This window comes from Nyctibius grandis, chromosome 18 (genome assembly GCF_013368605.1).
Source record: "Nyctibius grandis isolate bNycGra1 chromosome 18, bNycGra1.pri, whole genome shotgun sequence".
NCBI lineage: Eukaryota > Metazoa > Chordata > Aves > Nyctibiiformes > Nyctibiidae > Nyctibius > Nyctibius grandis.
In genome coordinates this window covers 9,398,106-9,416,870 of record NC_090675.1, presented here as the reverse complement: position 1 = coordinate 9,416,870, position 18,765 = coordinate 9,398,106, and the positions used below count along the sequence as shown (strand labels likewise).

Below are 18,765 nucleotides of genomic sequence, written 5' to 3'. Positions count from 1 at the left end.
TTATAAAACAGCTTACTTTATCCTGCTGAAATGTTCTTATCCAAATGAACGTGTGTTTTGTGAAGAATATATGGAAGTATGTTGTGTTGACATGGGGCTTGTCTTGGCCACTCTGAGAAGAGCAGCTTTGTATCTGGCAGAGATTGTTGTGTTTTCCTTTTTCCTCTGTGTGTGTATGTAACATGCCCTTGCTTTGTGGTTAGGGGAGAGTTCTGTGCATCCCTTGTAAGTGACTTTGTGTCCGAATGAAAGAGTCTCTCTGTCAGAGCTATCTGTATCAATGCCTTCAGAAATTCCTTATGAGATGGGATCTTACGTGTATGAGTAGAGCAAGAATGAAAGGAGAGAGTCTCAGTTCTTTGCTATGTGAACAGATTACCTCGTGTAACCTCTTCTGCGTTAACTGTCTGCATTTAAGCTCATACCGCGTGGTACACTGCAGTAAACATGAAATAATTTGATGGAGATTACTGACAAACAACGAGTTAAACTACTTTGTTTATCCTGGCTTATGTGGAGTAAGTGTGCTTATTGGTACTGTCAGGCGGGTAGTACAGGACAGCTCATCCGTGTTTCCTAGTGGGAAAGAGGGGGTGTTCTTTGGGTTTGTGGGTGGGGTTTTTCTCCCACCCCCCTTTTGTGTCTGAATTACCCACAAGTTAGGCCACGAAATGCCTGATGTTACCTTTTTTTTCAGCAGGACGCTACAGCCAGGCTGTCTTTTTTCCCCAGTGTGTTTCACTTCTTCATAATTCCTAGATTTTTATAGTATTTAATATTTTAGAAAAAATAAGAAAAATGAAATTGCAGGACAGTTTCTCTTCGTGTCATTCATTCTTTGCAGAGGTGCTTTTAATGGGTGGGGGAAAGTCCAGTGAAATGGAAAAAATGCCAAATGTGGAAATATTTTACCACCCATCTTAAGAATGTCAACTGTAGAGATATTCCATCACTTTGTCAGCCCTTCATTTGTATATTCTGTGAAATTCTGAGACCACATCCAGAGAGGTATAGCTTCAACCTGTGCAATTTGTTATGTGTTAGTGTAATTTCAATGTTGGAATGGTTCCTTTGTTAGTAAGATGGTCTTGGAGAGTTTCTCAGATTGATCGTCTTTCACATGAATTTTAAATATCTTTTCAGAGCAGGATTTATATATCCAACAAATTTGGACATAACATAGCCTGTTTTTTTTCCCACGTTGTTGTTTCTCCATCTCATTTTCTTTGCTTACACAGTCTGAATAAAATAAAATCTGGCAGTTATGTGACTGCCTTAATATTTAGAGTTTATCTGGCACCACTTTTTTGTGTCCTTTGGTATTATACAAACCTTTCTTCTTGATCTTGCTGAGTATTTAGCTTGTAATTAAGCAATATTATTCCAGTTAAGAAAAAACCCCCAGATCTCTATAGTTTAAAAACCTTTCAATCTGAAAAAAGCAACAATTTGACATTTATGTGAAAATCTACTCAGTAAGGCTATTATCTGTAGCATTGTGCTTTTTATTCATACAATTGAACCTCTATTCAGCACTTAATAAAGTAATGTGTTGCAGGCAGTCCAGTTTGTGTCTGAGTGATTATGAAGTGTTTATGACAGCTTCTAAGCTGACACTCTCCGTAATGGTGTTACATTGACTTCCAAACACCTTTGCAGTCTGCCTCCAGGAGTGTGTGTCTCTTTGCAGTCTGAGTGGTTTCACATTAACATCTCCTTGGAGTAAGATCTTTGACTACAGAAGTGTTACTTGCAAATGGAAGATACCATTAGGGCTGCTTCAAAGGGCTGAAATAATGTTTGGACTGCTGGGTGCTGAAGTAACGGCTGGGGTTTTGAAGTGCAGGGTCTAAATCTGTATTGCATAAGAAGCGGAAGGTGTCCATCCAAATGACTTTTCTTTGATCTTTGTTTTGAAATGGGGGTGGGAAGGTTAAAAGTGTTCTTAAAATATGCCTCACTAAGTGGGGAGAAATCTGGGAATATACAAAAGTATGACTAGAAGTTCCTATTTGATAATTGTGCAGTGTTTTGTTTGGAATTTGTTTTTCCCTTGCTCGCAGTTTTGTGTTTCAAATACAGTTGGAATGGGTTTCTGCCTGATGTGGTTTCCAAGTATCTGTTCTAGATGTTCCTGTTCAGAGAAATGCATGTTGGCTGGTTTTGTGACATATAATTTTTTTTCATTGTATGCTGGAAGCTTCAGAAGTAGAAAAATCATCTTAATTTAATGGTTCATGTTACAATTAAAAAAGGATGATCAAGCTTGAGTTGAATAAAGTAGGAACTACCAAAGGGAACTTTTAATAACAAGCGCAGCTGTGTATTCAGCAAAAAAATCCTTAAAGGCTCTGGTATAATGACGCTGCCACAGACTGACGGGATGTGTCAGCCCATGTGGTAGGTGACTTCCGTGTGGAGACCTCTGGAATGCAGAGGACTCGTTGAATAAAGATGGCATCACACACTGCCATTTCTCTGCTGCCAGACCTTAAATTTCTTTAAATGCTGCCGTCAATAATAGTATGATTTTTAAAGTTGTTAAACCTGCAGTTTTACAGCAGATGGTGTGTTTATGTGGATGTATAGATGGATGTTTATGGTAAGTTGGACATGCCAGTTCCATTTTGTTTTCTCAACTGTTTATCAAAAACCCTGTCTGCTGGGGTTTCAGTGTGGTTGTCTTAGTCCCTTTGTAATTCTTCCCCTTTTAGAGCTGGGAAAAGGACTAGTCACTTATCACACAGTGAGCTGCAATCCTCCCGTTGTCCAGACCCCCTCCTGATAGAGGGTACTGCTGTTAAGGCTTGTATCAGCCACTTGGAAAAATGTAGTAATGACCTGACCTAGTAACCCTGAAAAATGTCAAAGGACTTTGCAAAACGTGTGCAAATAATTTTCTGAAGCTTTGTTTTTTTTTTTACACTGCAGATGCTAGCAGTATGTAAGAAACTTTCTGTTTTTACACTCATCAAGTGACTGTAGAACTGTTGGAAGTTTTTTTTAAGCTCATAATATACCCTACATCTGTAGGGGAAAAAAGCATGTGCAAGAACCTTTGAAAAAGATGTGGTGCGAGGTATCAGAAGAGTCCAAACGGTGTTCCATGTGGCTCTCTTTGGATGGGGTCAAAGCTAAAATGAAGGCTCATGAAGGGTGTTTTTACCCATATTCTGCCTCCTTCCAATATTGTCTGCATCATTCTTGTCTTCTTGTAGAAATTAAGTGATTAAAAACAATGCGGAACTGTCCCCCAAATTAGAATTTTATAGGGAGCCTGCAGCCTGATCATGCTAAACCTCCTCCAAATGTATGATAAAGCGAGAACACTGAGGAAACTGTAACCAAAACCATTTCTAAGCTTTCATTTTCTTAAAAATTCAATTAGCGTTGTCATAATTTTAAATGCTAGCTGCAATTTCATACTTATTTCAGTCACTAAACATCTGTAACATTTTTTGAGCATCTAAATTCTTAGATTCTCTAGATAATTAGAGATTTGTTTTGATTGAAAAAGCAGACTGTTAGAATTTCTAAACTAAAATGATAAAAATTGTCCTTTTACTTAGTCTTTCCTTACTCAGTAGCAAGATGACTGGCAGTAATCTTTAACCCAACATGATTATATCAAACAGTATTTTGTGGTGGCATCTGTCAGTTGCTTATTGTCACAGCATCATACCATATAATCTAGATCATATTTAAAGCATGTATATCAGGATATTAAAAAAAAACCCCTGATATCTTCCCTGTGCTCTGTGACAGTTTTTTAATATACAAGCAGTTTGCTTTTATATAGTTGCACAGTAGTTTAAACATTGAGTTTCAAACTTTGTTTGGTGTACGTTTGACTTTTTTTTTTTTTCCCCACCATGTGAAAACCATTTTCTATGGTTGGAAACTATTAGTTATCCTTAGTGTGAACAAAACTTCCTTTGTTCTGTTTTTTTATGGGTGCAAACTGGTGTGCTCCAAACAATAAAGCTCTGTCATCAAAAATTAACCAGTGCTCTGGATTTCTGGTCTGTCATATTTTAAGCAGTAGCTCAAGACGTCTAAGTGGAGGAGAGAGTAGTTCTTCCTCTTTCAATCTGTCATTGGAAGAGAGCGATGAAGACTTCATTGGGGGACAGGTTTTGAATTGACGTGTTCTTTGCTCGCTGCCTTCCATGTAGGTCTGGGGCTTGTGGTTTGATACCAGACGCTGGGAAAGCTGAAATGTTCTATCAGACCAGCTTGGAGCCGTCATTTTGGATTCAGTCTTTCATAGAACGAGTACCTGAAGCTGCTTTTATAGCTTAATATTCAATTCTTGAAACCTGTTTGGAAATAGTCTTTGCTTTTGGAATGGGAAAGAAAAACGTCTAAGAGCTTTGAAAGCTGCCACAGGGACTCGCTACTTAGCTGGAGCAAATCCAAAATGGCAGCCACAGCCTAGTTTCTTCACAGGTGCTTTTTGAAGAATTTAAAGCTCTGTTTTCAGTTCATGAAGCCTATTTATATTTTGTCTATGCTTATGAGACTGTGTAGCTCATGGGGCTGGTAATGGGATGTGGAGCCTTTCTACCTTATACTTGCCAGCCCACATCTCACCCAAGCTGGCAGCGACAAAGTTGTTAGCCATTTAGCGACGGGGCTGGGCTGATGCTAAATGTAGTTCCTTGTCCTGCTTTAGTTCCTGGTGGAATAAGCGTCCCATTCACAGAACAGATTGGCTGTCTATGGTGGCAGTCTCAGGAGTGAGATAAGGCCTGAACGGGCAGGAAGATCAGACTATATAATCTCTCTACTCTGAAGATGGTGCTTTCAGTCAACATTGATACGTGTGGCCTCAGCAATGGTAATAAAGTTTTATATAGATAAATGCAGGGCATTAGCATCAGCCACAGTTAATTCAGAATTTTATAAGACTGCAAATAGCAGCAGCTTCTGCTGGTGGTAGTGTTTTTAAAAAGTTAATTATAAGTCAAAGAACATCTTGAACTCTGAAGCCCTAATGCATTTTTCAATGCCAAGCAAACCAGAGGAACAACCGAGCTCTTGCTAATTCAGGACATACAACAAAGTCCAATGCCTTCTATGATTTCTTCTTTCTACAGAACAGTTAAGGACATACAACTTAAGAAAAATCCCTTAAGAAACCTGTTATTTCATAGACTATGAGCAGTTAAGTATTGGTGTTTTAATCTGATTCATGTTGTAGCATCATGTCTAGATTTTTTGTAAACTTTTTGGTGCTTTTTACTGAATTTGACTTTTTCTTTACAAATGAGATTCCAGTGGTTGGGTGGGATCTTATATTTTCATTACAAAATCTGCAGTGAAGGTATATCTTAAAACTTGCTCCTTTTTTGGCTTCTGGGAGTCAGCAACATATAACCTGCTAAGTAAAAGTAAAAAAAAGTAAAAGCATTGTATGCATGAAAAGAGCTGGGCTGGGATTTTCATGTTAGGTGCTGAAGTACAAATAAACTTCATTTGTATTTGTACGTTTTAGGCTTTTCCTTGAAAATCTCAACTTTAAGCTCTACCAGGTCTTGGCATCACAGGCTAAATAAACATACTCTCAGTATATTTAAGAGCAGAAACTGAGTTAAGAAGGTTTGGCCTTCTTAGTGTATCTTACTTTTGGGACTATAACTTTATTTGAAGTAGGTTGGAGTTAGAGCTGTTGTGCTGGCATAGTTAAAAAGTAGAAGGAGGTGACTGAATTGGGTTGGATTATTTTATGTGAACCACTTCTTCCATACTTTTGTTATGCTAGTTCTTTTCCCTCTTGTTTTCATTCATAGCCATTGATGTGCATACACATGTGAAACAGCACTTCCATGATTTGGGGGAAAAAGTATTTAATTGCCAATAATAATAGTTCCAAAGCCTTATATTTTTCTTCTTCTCCATTTCCTCCTTTCCCTTTTCATAGAGCTGGTGTGTTCCAATGGATAGAAAACGTGCTGCTGTCCTCATCTCTTTTAGTCTCTTTATTTCTCTCTCTCTGTCTTTAATTTTTCTAATTTTCTGCTTAGATGCGCTCTACTATTTTCCAATCAGTCATTTCTGAATGCAGGTGTTACCTGTGTGCTTTTTTCCCCCCCACACTGTCCTCCAAACTCATGATCTGTTAAAAACAATCAGCAAGCCTTTACTGAATTGATTTCTGATCGTCATTCTTTTGTCTTGTACAGAATCTGGTCAGTGAGCTCTTCAGAGCAGAGGCCTCTGGCTGTCCCAGAGGGAGCATTAAACTTGTTTTGCAAAAGCTGGAGTACTACAATGTTGTGTGTTGTTCAGATGATGCTGCTAGCTGGAAGAGGAGAATCTGTTATGACTGGAACATCTGCCTAATAAAATAAGAGCAGGGTAGACTAAGGGATTAATTCTCATATTGATTACAGTTTTAAAACTGTTGCGTCCAGCAGGAATAATTCTGATCACATCATTAACAGTAATGTTGATTCGTACCAATGTGGAATTGCTAGCTGTCTGCAAAACAAAACTGGCTAAGAATGGTATTTCCCCAAATATGGGTAGCTTGAATGTTGTTCCTGACATAATATGGAAAAGCAGTAGTTCACTACATTCTGTGCTTACTTACTGTTTACAGAATGATGGGCTACCTCTGTAGTAAACAGTGTTTTCAGAGTAATCTTATGAAAGACTTATGCTTCAGTGCGAGAGGCTTCATTCTGCCCACGTTATCTAAAGGAGTGATAATAAATAATGAGGCTCAGGGTTAAGACTGAAGTAAGCTGAGAGTCTAAAGTACTACACTTATGATTTGTTGGTCAAACAGTAGCGGTGTTTTAACTTTTTGAATGTGTGAGCTGAAGTGCAGAAGGAAATGGGAACAACTATAAAATGACATTTCAAAAAGCTAGCTTGGATTTATAGTTTATTGATTCATAAGAACCTTGTTCCAAATGGTATTCACTTCTGATATTGTAAACTGCTTGTTTGGCAAAACGTTATGCCAACATGTTGCCTACGTTCATAGTCTCATTACATCTGTTTTAAGTTGTTGCTTGTTTGGAAATGAGCTTCATAATGTTTGCCATTTTCCTGAAGTTTGACGTTCCATATCGGATCCATTACCAGGCAGTTATGAAAATACATTCTGACTGACCATTTACAGGAAGTCTGGAAATTCTTCTTAACTGCTTCTGGTTTAATCTTTTCAAGATTGCCATTAGTGACAAACTTAATTAGCTTGACCCTCCTATTTTTAAATATAATTTTCACACCTGGAGAACGTACCAATGTATCTGTGTAGAATAAATGCTTGTGTTTCAGATGCCTTGAATTTTTGTTGATTTTAGTCAGCAGTCAACTTTCAAGTCTTGTTTCTTTTAAAACATGTATAGTCATTAATAGTAGATAGTGCTGCTATCTCATTCACGCAGTCTAAGGCACACATTTCTAGAGGCAGGCCATCTTTGTCGCCATGACTGGTGTTACTCAAGACTTCTCAGATACTGTCATTTAGAGAAATTGTGGATGGTTGGTTGGAAAGGCCATGTCTTACCAGCTTACTTTCTTACCCGCCTTTCGTACAATGTCTTTCTGCCTACGTTCTTACCATCTAAATATATCTATTTTTAGAATTATATTTTTTTACATTGTATGTTCATAATCCATACGTTTTACAGATCAGTGGTGAAGCTCAAGAACTCTTCTCTGTCCGCCATGGTCCAGTTCGAGCTGCACGGATTTTACCAGCTCCGCAAATCAGTAAGTATACATTTATATGGTTCATAATTAAGCATAACTTTTAAATAAGACCTTTGTCCAGATCATTGTTATAAGCTGATATGTAGATTTTCCCATTCATTTTAAACTCTCACTTTCATAATAGCTTTCTACTTACTACTTTATTCCTCCTACTCTGTAATCCAGTGCTTTCTTCAGTTTCATCTTCAGATTTTAGCTTTGCTGCTTCCGTTGTAGTTTAGAGAATATCTAAGTGTCTAATTGTTTAAATTTTAATTACAAAAATAATAAATGATAATAATTTTGAGTGTTTCAAAGAAAGTAAATGAAGAAAGTTAAAGGTTTAATGGACACATTTTATATTGTCTCAGTGTTTTCCTGAGCAGAGGAATATACAAAGTATATGCGCTTCTCTAACTCTGTAATAGGTTAAAGTATTTTAAAGCAAAATACTTCACAAGCATTTTGTGCCTTTTATTCTGTTTGTGTGAACACTGAATAATTCCTGATGACCTATGTTTTTTTGTTATGTGTGTAATGAAGTAATGGATGTCTATGCCCCTTTCTCTCTCAAAGGAAAAATAGGAGAAAGAGAAGTGTAAATGAAAATGAAGTAAATTAATTGAAGAACCTATAAGTTCTGTTTTTTTCTGATGGTAAAATAGGGCTTTCTGATTTTCTATCTGATAGGTTACACTGCTTATGAACTCCTTCAAGCACTTTCTGTCTCTAAATTGCATATGTTTAGCATCTGATAATGATAGTTGTTACATTAGAAAACTATTCAAATTAGCTCATATTAAATTAAGTCAAACCTTTTAAAAACATGTTTTGGTCTCTTTTTACATGGCTTGGTTTAAATAAATCTTTGATTAAGAGTACATGAATGTATCACTGACCAGTATCTGGAATCAGATAAAAGTAAAGCTGTAATAAGAGGCCTTAGATAACTAACACATGAGCTTTAATGATTCTGAACAAAATAAAAGGAATTTGTAAAGGAGAAGCTGATTACCATCAGTAGGCTCAAACACTATTTTACTGTAAAGCTGTAAAAAGGGAATTATTGAAAATAGGACTCTCTTGGTGGATGGATTTGGCACGTTCCTAGAAACAGATCTTAGTTTGTGATAAGCAGCTCATTCCCAGGTGTGAAAGGAAAGCTCATGGTTTTAACTTGGTGACTTTACAGTAGCAGAACTTAATAGTTCGTCAGCTATTTCGTTAAAATACTATAGTCCTTTGATGTTAGATCCTCTGCTGCATCATGTGCTGCATAGCATAATACAGCATTGTTTCAAAAGAGTTATTTCATACAGGCTTATTTCATGCAGGCTTATTGCAAAGGAGACCTCCTCAAATCTGATTTAGCAGGTTATAAGTGGTCCTCGTAGCAGGAACGTGGTGCAGTATCTGGAGCTGGCCTTGCACGCTGCCAGCTCGGATCCGGCGGGGTTTATTAGTTCAGGCTCTATGCCATGCTAGAGCAGTTAAATGGCTCCTGGAACTGTTCTGACCTGGCAGCTATACTGCAGTGTTCGTGCAGGGTTTTGTCTGAGCTAACAAACCAAGCAAGACCTGACCTGGCCCAGCACTCCAGCACTTTGACGTCTCTGGTTGATCTGCACCCTGGATAAGTTGTCCATAAAGAACTGAGTGATTTCTGTAAATAACACTGGAAAATGTAGACATTTACTCTGTGGGCAGACAATATCTACTGTTGCCTTTGATTATTTTCTACAGCTTGCAATATAAATGGCCTTTTTTGGAGACTGAAGGTTTACACTGTGACCAAATCTCAGACTTAAGAGAGGAGAAAAAGTTGCATAGCTAATATTCAGAATATGAGAACATTTTCTGTCTGGGCACTGTCAGTCTTAGAAATAAGAATACTAAGTCCTGGCACTTTGCGTGCCACATGCTGCATTGTCTGCTGAGCCATCTGGTTGGGTGGCTTTTCAACTCGCCTGGCTCTTCACTTTCAAATCTTGTTGCTGTGATTTGAGTTTACTACTTATTTATATGTATACAGGTGCCTGGTTTGCTGGGTTCGGGATTTCTCTGTCTCTTCAGATAAAACAAACATGCAAAAGAAAAAAATATGTGTTTGAAGACAAATTTATGTGACTTCATGATTATTAGGAGGGAGAAAATATTAAGTGGTAGATAAAAAATAAATCTGGAACTCTGCCGTTTAAATTTAGCTACCGCTCTCTGTGAAGAGGAAACTACAGATGGTAACATCATTGTAGTTAATGATAGTGAGAGAACCAAGCAAAAATCAGGGTGTATTAACTCCCTCCTCGTCCATTTTATATGATTCAAATTTGTGATGTCCTCGCTACTGTTCAGGTTACTTTGTGTTGGGCTTCCTCTCACACAATACATGATGGCTCTGTTTAGCCACACTAACCTAGTTATTCATGTTCTTTGTTCAACATGTTTTCTAATTTTTCAGCACTTCCTCTACATGATGCCTTTCTCATTTTTCTGAGGTAACTGACTGCATGAATCCATACTTGTAGAATTGAAATGGTACTGAGTTTTATTAAGTATTCTGTCTCGGATATTCCTATATTTGTCTCATGCTTTTTCTCTTTTGATTAGCATTTCCGTGATATTTATGGAAACATTAAAAGTATTACTTATTTAGGTTCTCTGTAGTAGTTTTATATTCTTTGACCTATGAAGTCACTAATAAAAAAGATTCAGAACTAGTCTAGTATTTTAAAAAAATTGTTATGTTTTGACTTCATTTTGAAGCCTGTTGCGTCTTCTGAAATCAGTGCTAAGGAAATAATACATTTAGTTCAGATAGCTTTGCTGTTCTTTTTCCTGTAAAATCAGAATATTGCTGCTTTCTGAAGTGAGTTAGTGCTACAGTCTCCCATTTTTCATTACTTATCCCAGGTCACTTTACAAAACCCTGGCCAAATACCTCCTTTTGCCTTGTGCTGTCCCATTTATCAAGGTACGCTTGCATAGTTTAAAAGTCAATCAAGAAACTAGGAAAAGCTGCAGGAACAGCATTGTGTGTGTTAGTTCATGGTTAAAGGGTACGTGATGACAGGCTTGTGTGTGAAGTTTAGGTCAGTTATTGTCTGTAAAACCTGTTTCCATGTCTCGGCATTATGAAAATAAATTCCTCTAGTGAACTGAATTAATTTATTGCCATTTTCTAGATTATGTTGCTCACAGAAAAGATGATGTAACAGTCCTACATCTCTCAATGAATTTGACTGCTTAGTGAAATTGACTGATAAGGGGGGAAAAAAGCAAATAAGACAGGAAATAAAAGAAAGAAATCAGAGGTACTATGATTAAAACAACTATGAACCAAGGGAACCTTATGGATGAAGGGCTGAAAACTAGAATTTACACGAAAAGCTAAAATTAATTGGGACACAGAGTAGTTTTTCATTTGCAAATCTAAAACTGTTAAAAGTTTAAATTTTGCAGCAGATTTATCTCTGTACTCTCCTGCTTACGTCCTTGATTTTGGTAAAATAAAATTTGAACCTCAAAAGCTGACTCAGCTTTACGTGCAGGTATACTTAAAAGAACGATAATATTTAGGTTGCTTTCTAAAGGAAGGCAGATGTGAGTTTTTTATATATTCAGCCACTTGGGTGGCTTAGTGGTTTTAAGTCCCTGAAGGCCAAAATAATTGCATAGTGTGTATAGCAGAGGAACTAGCCCTCCAAGCTGAACAAGCAGTAGCAGTCGGTAGCTGGATTTGGGTTGGTGTAAGTGGATCATGCAGGTGTGCATTTAAGTTTTGGTGTTTTGTAACTGTTCTGTGGGTTGTTATGGTATAATGGATGTTAATGTGTGTGGATTATAGAAATTACAGAACAGAATTCTCAAGCATAGCAAGTAAGCCTTTTATAGATATTATAGGGAAGAATTTTGGAGCATAACGTTTTAAAAATACTAATTTCTTTGAAGACATGTGGACTGACCTGTATGCCACCGTTTCAGTTCTGGCCGCATCACGTCAATGCTTTCGACGATTAGACCTTAAACTTTCACCGTATTAGGCTGATTTTAAGTTTTTTGAACAACATTAAATCAAAATAAAATATTTCTATCTGTCTTCAATTAATGTGTGACTCTAGAGGCATCAATTTCTAGAAGATATTTCAGGGTCATCTTTTTGGGTGGTTTTTCATCTAGAAGCTACATAATTATCAGAGAATAAAACTGTGGCACTGTGCAGAAGAAAAAAACTTTCTATAAACGTGCATAGCTCTGTCGTCTTGACAGAACTGCCAAGATAATGTTCTTCACCCACTGTTGCTTCTTGCAACGCTGCTGTCTTGTCATCTCAGAAATGCGAGGGTGGAATGGGCTGAGGAGGCAGTAGATAGGGAAATCAACTGGAGTTGGAGGGGGACGTAGGGTGATAAGTTTTGGGGTGTATTAAGAAACGGGTATGATCGTGCAGGTGTTGGAGAGGGACTTTGAAACTTGAAATGTCTGGGTGATGCTGGGAGTTAAGGGAGGTAGAATAATATGATGCTCATGGTCTAGAACATTAATCCTGAAGGAGCACCTGAAGGTCTGAGATGAGGACAGCAGTCGCAGCGCCATTGATCAGGCACGGTATTGAGTAATGCAGTTAGAGCTTATCTGTGCAGGAAACGGAGCGTTTAGAGATGCTACCCTGAAGCTGAGGAAAGAATTCACACGCTATTTTTAGGACTGACTTGGGCCTCTTCGCTTCTGTTTCAAGTAGCACATGTGCTTTTTTGCATTTGCGTTCAATAAGAAAGCAGACACGAAATGGTAGTGATTAAGAAACGTTAAGGAAGATTGCCACCCCCCCCAAAAAGAAGCAGGAAAATAGGGAGTGAAAACCATCCGTAGTGAATGCCAGCCGTGTGGCCTCATTCATTTCCAGGTACTGGTCAGCTCCTGCGCTGGCATGGGGCAGGTCCACAAATGCAACACAATTTTCAAGTAGCAGATAGAAATAAGAGGGAGCCGAACAGGAGGTGCACTGCATTGTTAAATGGTTGTGTTGGAACTTGGTCAGCGGAATTACGTACCAGAAAAATACGCCTCTGTGCATAGATGCTATTGCTAAATAGGTCAGAATTCGACATTTATATGGTGCATCTCTTACTCAAGGGAAGCAAGGGGACTTTCATAGTTTTGAGTAGCTTTTGAGTTCCTGTAGAAATCACTGGGGTTTTGTTTTTGTCCTTCAGAAAGGTGTGCTGCTGCTGTTACTATCATTATTGGCATTATTGAGAGGCCTTAGTAGGCCCAAGAGAGATCTATTCACAGTTTCATCAGCACTGCGGTACATAAGCTGCTTTCAGCTTATGCATGGATAACCTTTTGACTTCATAAAGTTCTAAATGTTGATTTGTATGAAATTTCATTTATCCACAGGTATTTTGTTCAGTTTTAAGTATAGTAACTGAAGTTAGATTTTTTTTTTAAAAAACCATATATCATTTAGCTAAATGGAGCTGTAGATAAGGTGCTGCTTTGTTGGCAGGAAGGACAGTTTTCATTACTTTAATTGTGTGATTTGTCAGGATTTTCAGCTTTTTATAAATGCTGTAGTGTTATATGGCAGAATTAAAAGGATTTAGCATAAAAGGAGTTTAAGAAAAAGACTTTGCAACAGGATTTCAATACTCTTTGTATTTGAGGGATTTAGCTAGCTGTTTTTCATTTCAATCATCCTGCTGCATTTCGTTAAACACTGTGGAGCAGGTGTGTGCAACGTCAGTATATCGCACATGCGAATAAATACAATTTTACAAATACAAATTAATCCACCATAACTTGGAAGATTAAATCCCACCCCAGCACTAGAAAGGGCTGCTGACTCCATTAAGCATCGCAGAGAACAACACATGTCGCTTTTTGCAATCTCGTGAATGGGCCCGCTATTAACCTGATTTAATGCTCTGCAGAGTCCTCAAAATAATGATCCTTTTCTACAGTATTAATATTTACATTCTGAAAGTATATATTTGAAGTAGAAAATGGATTTTTTTTTTTTTAAAATGAGGACCTCAGTCATTACAGACTGAAATGAGAAGTTTAAGCATGTTTTATAGAAATTTTGCAAATCTGTATTGTGGGCATGAAAAACTGGTATTCCTTTTGATTTTGTGCAGTTGTTTCCCTGTACTCCCCACCACCTTTCTTCCCCTTGCTCCCCCTTCCTTGTCGTTAAGCTTAGAACTAGACCATAAAGAAACATAGGAATTCGTATCTCTAATGTATCCTAGTTAAAAAAAATAAAAGTATAGTTAAATAGTTAAGGTAAAATCCTGGCTCCACTTAAATCAAGGTCAGAACTCCTGGTAGTCAGCATTTCACCCCTAATGCTGAGAGACCAGCTAAGTGAACAGAAACAAATGGAGTTCATCTGTTACTTGTATTGAAGAAAACAATTGGTTGCCAGATTCTTAAGAAGACTATATGTTTCATTTATCAATTTACAGGTCAGTACATGCAGTACAGGTATGACTCATAAAAGCCCTTGAAATAATAGGAATAAAAGGAAAATACATTTGGCTGTTTCAGGTTACTTGTAAAGCTATTGTTGATGGTGAAATTATTGATGTGACCCGTTTGACTTTATAAATACCCAAATGTGTAGGAGGGAAGACTTATCCTTGTACAGATGAGAGTACTGAACAGTTTTTGTTACAAATTAATTGCATGTACCTGAGTTATTAATAATTAACAGAGTCTGTTATGTGAAAATGTATATTGTTAATTGTTGTGCCTTTCTGGATAATTGATTTAGTGCAGTACACCAGTATTTGTGAATTGAATTTTGAACAGGCTATATCACTAATATTCTTTATAGATCAAAGAGTTTGGTGTATAATGGAGAAAAAAAATATTCCATTATTCACCACACACATACATAGATACCTATAGACAGATGATTAAAAAGGCAAAGGTTGAAAGAAAACAGAGGAAATTCAGTTGGTGGTGGTGGTTGTTCTATTCTTTAGGTTGGGTAGAAACACACACTGGAATGTAGTAAAACATTGTTCACAAATAGAAAAGAGATTTTTGACTCTTTTTTTCCTTTCTTTTTTTTCTGTTTACATATCAATAAGGCAAAGTTTTCAAAACTTTCAAAATCCCATTTTAAGAAGCGTGACGTATTTTAACAACTTGATGGTTCTAGAGTCAAGGTGTGACCGCAGGTTGGGAAGACGAAAGGCTGGTTTTCATTGCCTGGCTCTGGTGCCAGCGGTGGCGGCGTGCACAGCTCCCAGGGCAGGCAGAACTGTCTCGGCAGCCGAATTAGAGCAGAGGATGAGCCCACGCTGAACTCTGCTGGGGCTACGCTGGTGGTACCTGGTGAAGCTAATCTTAAAAGCAGACTGGATATGTTGTTGGAGTCGTGTTTTCGCTTTGAGTGACCAGCAGGCATAGCCTGAGTCTCGCTGGAGGTCGCTTTCTTAAAGGCTGAAATCGCTTGGTGGCAGAACTTACTGAAGACTGTTTTGAATTTCATCTTGTGTTTTCTTAGGCACAGGGCATGGGCTGTGAGCACGGCCGTGCTTTGGGCAAACGCTGGCAGCGCAGCTTGTCCCGTGCTAAAGTGGCTGCTCTTACGCTGTTATGGTTAACACTCTCAAACTCCACTTCTACCTCAGTAGAATAAATTGGAAACCAATGTGTGAAGCCCACGCAGAGTTGGTGACAGCCTTATTACAGACAACTTCTATAAAACAATGAAAAGTGAGCAAGTGTTACTTGTTACAGTTACAGAATCCTTAACCCCAACTGAAATGAATAGAAAATAAGTCCAAAATCCTGGCCAGATTTTGCTACTTGTTTTGTTACTCATTGCTGTCTCTTTCAAGAACAGTTCTTCCAGTGTTCATGACTCTGCCTGTTATTTGTATTTCTATCTCTACTCTTGTACAGGCTGTGGGTTTTGTATTATATATTCGATATCTTTCCAGTACATTGGGCCCCCACAACATGCACACCTGTACTTTGAAAGGTAACACAAACAGTACCTAGTGATTTGCTTTTCTTTTTTTTGTTTTCCCTCTTATTAGGTGCTCAGAAATGTGATAATTTTTCTGAGAAGCGGCCTCTTCTTGGTGTGTGCAAAAGCATTGGATCTTCTGGGTAAGAATATTTTTCATGAATGAAGTCTTATATATAAATTGCAATGTCATCTAAAAAAATGCAGTAGGTTACATCTGTAAAGCTCTATTGCCTTTTTGCTCATGAGATAATGCTGTGAAATGCTTTTGAAGTTTTTTTTCAGTGTGTCAGCACACGTTTGCCTATGACTTAAGCTTTTTAAAAGGAATAGAAAATAGAGACTCTTGACATAAAACAGATGAAGAGGTATTTTAAGTTTATTTTGTTCTCGGTGTAATCACAATGTTATGATTAGCCTTTTCTGATATTAATCCTGGTTAGAATTATTATTGAGATGTGTCTAAAGCAATCTCAGTGTCTTAAAAAGTAATTAAAAGATGCTTTGAAGCAGCAGTTGTATGCCAAATTAATTACAAGCACCAAGCAATTTCATTTTTGCAGCCACTCACTGTTTATTAGCAAAATTCATGTTAAATCTGCTTCTTTGAGTTAGAAAAATAAGTTAACAGTCTTGTCTTGTGCTGTCTGGACAGTATTGTTGTATTCACCCCTCTTATAAAAGAGGGCCTTAAGGTGTTTTATGTCTGTTGGATACGTTGATTCAGACGATGCAAAGGATTTATATCTATACCTACAGGAAAATATTTGCTTCTCAAGGGTAATCCTCTGCACAGCGACTCAAAAGCTAAACCGTTGAAGTAAATCTTCTTACAGTAGTAAGACTAATTCTGTGCCACACCTTTTTCAATTAAGAATTTAATCACTCTGGGTGTGGAGGAAGACTATCAAGTCTCTGTAAGTTTCTCTGTATGTATTAGTACTGTGTTAAATGAGAATATTAACGTTGCCTGTCTCAAATATTTGAAACAAAACCCATGTAGAGTAGAGAAGTGAAATGTTTTTCTATTGATGTGTTTGCAACTTGCAAAACTGTTTATAGTGCCTCTTCTCATTTTTGCTCCCTTAAGCGTGTGTAATCTTGTGCATAACTTTTCCTAATGAAGAGTGCATGTAACTGGTGATGCAAATACTGCTCTAGTAGAAGTTTCTGTCTATATCCAAACAGTGTATTTATATATGTCAAGGATATGTTGGATGGAAAATAACTTTCCTTCATACCTCTGCTTTAGAAGCTGAGATATCTGAGAAATGAAGAAACTATAAGGATTGTTATTTTCACTATGTTATTGTATCCCTCAGTTAATGGGAAATACTTCAAAGATTATTGGTAGTTTCTGCTTTTCTGCAAAATAAAAAGCTTGTATATGTTCAAAATGAATGGATAGGTTTGTGTTACTACTTATCAGTAGTTAAACATCTGCAGATAGAAGATTTGAAATCAGGCTTTCCAGAAGGCTAGCACATCATTAAAAAAAGGAGACTGTGCTACAGGCTCTTGTTTACCCTTTTAATAAAGAACCAGTTTGCTCATGGTGGTAAGCCTTCCACAGAAAATTCTGAAATTTCTACATTTACTGCTCATTGCACGTTATTTTTGAGAGAGTCCTTGCAAATTACCTGTTTTGTCAATAGCTTTCAGATTAAGAGTTCTTTGATAGTTTGCCCTCAACTGGAGTCACACTCCCTTTAAATTGGCTCAAGTGTCCCACTTGTTTTTTTCTTCTGTTACGTTCATAGATCATTTGATTACATTTCTACAATGATTGTTATGGATAAAGAAAAATTTGTGTAGAACATTAAAATAGCTGTGTCACAAATGGCCTCTGAACCCAAATCACAATTTTAGTTCTGTTCTCAACTTGAGGTTTTGTGTTTGCTGTAGTTTCCTGTATATCTTAATGCTTGTGGACAGATAAAACACCTTGTTTAATCATACATCTGAAGAAAATACTACATTTATTCTAGAGCATTTGTTCCAAAGCACTTGATACTTTCACTACAGTCATCTCCTCACCTACTTTGGAGATTATGCTGCCTATGGCATGAAATACTGCAGCTGTCAGCACACTGCTGAAACTGTGCAGGGAATACGAGGCCTCTTCTGTCTACTGCAATGGCAGGTAAAATAATCAGTGAAATGATGTAGCACTGACACTAAAGTATTTCCTATTGAACAGAAAGGTAAACGGAGTGTCTAACAGACTGAACGGTTTTCTCAAAGGCAGCTAGTCCAAAGCAGCTCCAGAGGTGAAATCCAAGTCTTCCAACACGCAGTCTGTTATGCTGGTACCTTAAACTATATTGTCTTTCTTTAATATAAACTGAATGAGATTGGACACGGTTATGACAATAGGGCCAATGCCCTTATCTTTGTAAGACGTAGCCTCAAAAGAAAAGAATTCCACCGGCACTACCCCTCTGCCCTTATCCCCCTCCTCACCAGGACACCAGGTTGTCACTTTCTTAGAGGAGAAACTATATCAGTGAGATACTGACACGTTCAGTTTAGGAGCTGGGATTTCCTGGTTCTGACCGCTAGTCTGTATTAGTGGTTACCACCAGGAAATGCTTCTCTTTTCCTTTAGCTGTAAAGTAAATACACTATAATGAGGGAAATGTGATAAAAAGGTATTCTTTTTGGTGTAGAACACTTGTCAATATGGAATCCAAAGAATTTTCAAGTAGTAATGAATTAATAACTTAAAAAATATCACATGTCTTAAATAACTTAGTACTTTTCACTATCCCTCTAATGTAACATGTACATGGAAAGAAATGAATGAATAATTTTGTCTGTAATACTATGCTAGGACTTCTTTTATACCCATCTTCATTTCATAATAAGTACTTTATGCAAAATAATATTTGCCTAAAATCAATGTTTGGGTTTATGTTTCACTCTTGAAACTTTTTTCATTGTAATTTACACAGTGAAAGATTTCTTTAGTAACTTAGAAATACAATAGTTTACTCCTATAATTCAGTAAAACTTTAGGGGATCTCAGATTTTTTTCGATAGGTCTAAAAATATCTGGTTAAATTTTAGTA

At 37.3% G+C, this 18,765-nt stretch overlaps 1 protein-coding gene across 6 annotated transcripts in view; it reads left to right on the top strand.

The window, feature by feature from the left end:
• Positions 1–18,765, top strand: part of BCAS3 (BCAS3 microtubule associated cell migration factor) — a 344,583-nt gene that overhangs the window by 9,421 nt on the left and 316,397 nt on the right. For all 6 annotated transcript variants that reach the window (XM_068415391.1, XM_068415388.1, XM_068415389.1 and 3 more), the window contains exons 6-7: positions 7,647–7,728; positions 15,765–15,837. In XM_068415391.1, coding sequence (XP_068271492.1) covers positions 7,647–7,728; positions 15,765–15,837 — 155 coding nt within the window. The remainder of the gene's footprint in view (positions 1–7,646; positions 7,729–15,764; positions 15,838–18,765) is intronic.